Below are 3,714 nucleotides of genomic sequence, written 5' to 3' on the forward strand. Positions count from 1 at the left end.
GCACGTTCTTATTGAGTTTGCATCTTTAGCCACTTCTGGCCTATTGGTCGTTTTTGCAAAATGGGTCATTTCTGCAAATTAATTTTGGGCCATGATTATTGAGAGTTGAATCCATATAACCCTTAGTGAGGTATTTTCATGTCTTTGAGGTCACCTTTGTTGAGTTTGCACTAATAGCCACCCTTGGCCATGTAGGCATTTTGCAAAAATAGCTCAATCATGTCTTGCATGTGTCCAATAGGAGGTGTTGTGGTCTCACATAGTGTCTTGAGCCACTAATCTATTTGGCCTTATTTTCCTCATTCAGGTATGGATTCATTTACCACAGCTCGAGCATGATGGATATCCCAGGACCACTGCATTCAGGAGCTACTTGAGGAGACTTTTTATATTTTGAGCTTGTTTTTGAGTCTTTTAGGCGGTTTAAGAGTTTTTCTAGTCTTTTGTTATCATACTTCCTATGATGTATTTGAAAACCAAAAAAATATTATAAATGAAAAATCCAAAAAGATTTTTATTTTTAGTTTATTTGTCCATTACTTTTCCAGAACTACGCTTGATCTGATTCATGAGGGACATGATATGTAGGCAACCTACACAGGGTTCGATCGAATCATCATTAAAGAAAAAAGAAAAAAAGAAAAAAGAGAATAAAGTTGTGGGACGCGAGAAATGAGAGGAAAGAAAAGAGCGATAATAAGAAAGAAAAGAGGGGGAAAGAAATGAAAAACCAAGCGGTGTCAGAAAGGAAAATGAAGAAGGAAATGGGGCAAGAAGAGTGATATTGGGACGACGCCAAATGACCTTGTGACCCTCGAAACCATTCTAGAACCGTTAATTGTTGCTAGGGGCATTGCACGCAATGTGATATTTCTATTCGATAAATGCCCTAACGCTAACATGTTGGCTTTGTTTTGCTCCCCTTTGTTACTTTCATTGTTATCATAACAGAGGGTGGTTAGTTTGTGGCACTTTGGCGAGTCATATGTGCAAGACAAGGTCAAAGAGCAAGGTAAACATGACTAGCAAAGACTTGGACATAGGAGTTGTTGACCCGTCAAGGGAGTTTGTAGAGTCAGAGTCTGAATTGAAAGATGAGGTCCAAAGGTTGAAACAACAAATGGCGGAAATGTATCAGGCTTGGATTAAAGGACATCTTCCACCTTCATTCCCTACCAACTATATAGAAAACCCTTCTTCCATTCCACCACTGTCCCAAGCCCAGATGCCAAGTACCGTTGATCTTTCCCCACAACACGCACCAGACTTCACCCCTTACCACTCCTACCCCGATACTTCAGCCCAAATTTTCCATACTCTACCAGCCAAAACACCTCATACCTTGCTTCGACATCTGCTCCTATTTTTTACCCCCTCTACAAGCTACCCTGCACTGAGCCCGCATTCCAAGCTCCAAATACCCAATACTATGCCCCAGAACCCAAATTCAACGTCCCAGATCCTTACTCCTACACTCCTCACTTTGAGCCTTATGTTAAAACTAAGAAACCACCTAAGAAGTCGGAGCAAGAGGATATGTTTAGGAAAGTAAAGAGTTTGGAGCAATCATTGAGAAATATGCAAGGGTTAGGAAGCCAGGTGAGTGTGGCTTATAAGGATTTGTGTTTGGTCCCTGATGTCCAATTACCTGCCGGGTTCAAGATGCCTAAGTTTGACTTGTATGACGAACATGGGGATCCTGTAGCTCATTTGAGAGATTATTATAGTAAAATGAGAGGCGACGAGGAAAAAGACAAATTACTGATGGCATACTTCAGCCAGAGTCCGAGTGGGACAACTTTAGAATGGTACACCCGCCAGGACGCCAGCAGGTGGTACTCATGGGGTGATATGGCTCAGGCCTTCGCCCGATACTTTCAATATGATATAGATATTGTCCCAGATCGCCTATCTTTGACCAAGGTGGAAAATAGGCCCAGTGAAAGTTTTAGAGAATATGGGTTCCGATGGAGGGAACAAGCTGCACGAGTCAATCCTCCAATGGAAGAAGACGAGATGGTTGAATACATTCTTCAAGCCCTGGAGCCTACTTACTTTGGCCGCTTGATCTCAACCATTGGTAAGACTTTCAATGATGTGGTAAAGATGGGAGAAATGGTGGAAAATGGGCTGAAGTCAAGCAAGATCATGAGCTATTCTGCCTTAAAAGCCACAACACAGGCAATTCAGAATGACACAGGAAGCTTGCTGGGTCAGAAGAAAAAGGATGATGTTGCCATGGTTGTCTCAGGATCACGACATGGCCCAACGGGTCCGCCTCACCAATATGATCAGCCTAGACCCTGACCCCAACTCCAAACCTATCCCTGAGCTCCACATAATCCACCTCAGTATTATCCTCCGAACAACGTCCAGTCATTTGTTCAACCACTGGGGTCACTCTTTGTGGCGAGCACCAACACTGCATAATATTCTTTCTCCTTCACAACATTTTTGAGTACCCAACAACCCTAGAAAGCATGGGCATAGAGGGGAATAAAGGCAAAGAAATAGTTTCACACCAATCGGAGAACCCTACACAAGCTTGTTTGAAAAGTTAAAATAGTCTGGCCTGATTGAGCCGCTCCTCGGCTATACTCCAGACCCATATGCAAAAGGTTTTGATCCTACTGTACGGTGCATGTACAACTCTAATGTCCAAGGACATAACATTGAAGATTATCGTGCTTTGAAAAGAGAAATAGAAAGAATGATTCAAGAATGGATAATTTTGGTCCAGGACAGTGACACCCAGAACAAAGCGCAGAATCCTTTACTTGCATATGATGATGCACACTTTGTGGGGAGGATGCGTGGTGACAGGGAGTATGAGAATCCTCTTGGGAACTTGCTGACTGAAGTTAATGATATTGAAATTGGTGAAAGTCCCAGTAATTTTGATGTGCAACCCAGTGGCTAAGATGTCGAGCTTGGTAATTGGAAAGACACTCCTTTATTGGCTAGCCAGGGAGGAGTTTTGGTGGTTTATTTTGTTTCCATTTCTGTTGTCCAGGTTATTTCAGGGTTGTAATCGGGATATTGTCTTATGGCCTACACCTTTCTTCTTCTTATTTTGCCTAGTTCGTTTAGTGGTAGTAACTCGTCTAGTGTTATCTAGGATTGTTCCAGGATTGTAACCCATGTCTATTTTGCTTGTTTTGTTCAAACCCTTTTCACCATCTATCTAATGCAATCTCCTGTTTTCTGTTAATTCTAGTCAGTTTTTGTTTAGGTCATTTTTCCTTGTATAGTTCTTTTCATGCTGACTCTAGTGACATGACATGCACGCATAATTCTCAGCCTGGTCTTGAAAGTTAGTCTAATCATAAAGCAATGGCACAGTTTTGAATATGATAAAAGGATGCATTTAAGGAAACAAGTAAAGATGCACGCATTCTGAGATAACCTGAAGCTTGAATTGAGTGAAACTGAGGCAGTTAGTCTGGAAAATCAAGAGGTTGATGAGAGCATACAACAATATCATTCCCTCAAGTAGTTTGAGGTAGATCAGTCAGTGCTGAAATACATTCTTCCACATCGAGATAAGGTTGAGTCAAGTCTGCTTCGAATTGGCAAGAATTCATCGGGGCAAAGGTATTGCCCATTGGCACTTTTGTTTGTGCTGATGCCATCAATAGATACTATGTATGATTTCTTTGCTTATCTTCAATTGCATGTTTGTCCTTGGCATGTTCAAAGTTGGAATGACGAAGG

General features: G+C 41.7%; 1 protein-coding gene across 1 annotated transcript; it reads left to right on the forward strand.

Annotated features, from left to right (window-relative positions):
- The first annotated feature begins 1,018 nt into the window (after positions 1 to 1,018).
- LOC138879079 (uncharacterized) lies at positions 1,019 to 2,307 on the forward strand. The gene is made up of 2 exons (XM_070158652.1): positions 1,019 to 1,237; positions 1,384 to 2,307. Exons 1-2 carry the CDS (start codon positions 1,019 to 1,021, stop codon positions 2,305 to 2,307), a joined length of 1,143 nt encoding a protein of 380 aa, XP_070014753.1.
- Positions 2,308 to 3,714: the final 1,407 nt, after the last annotated feature.

This window comes from Nicotiana sylvestris, chromosome 10 (assembly GCF_000393655.2).
Source record: "Nicotiana sylvestris chromosome 10, ASM39365v2, whole genome shotgun sequence".
In the NCBI taxonomy this organism is placed as follows: Eukaryota; Viridiplantae; Streptophyta; class Magnoliopsida; order Solanales; family Solanaceae; genus Nicotiana; species Nicotiana sylvestris.

Coding starts and splice junctions, on each gene's coding strand:
- LOC138879079 (XM_070158652.1), top strand. CDS start 1,019: ATGACTAGCAAAGACTTGGACATAGGAGTTGTTGACCCGTCAAGGGAG. Junction 1,238..1,383: donor AAGCCCAGATGCCAAGTACC/GTTGATCTTTCC, acceptor CCCCTCTACAAG/CTACCCTGCACTGAGCCCGC.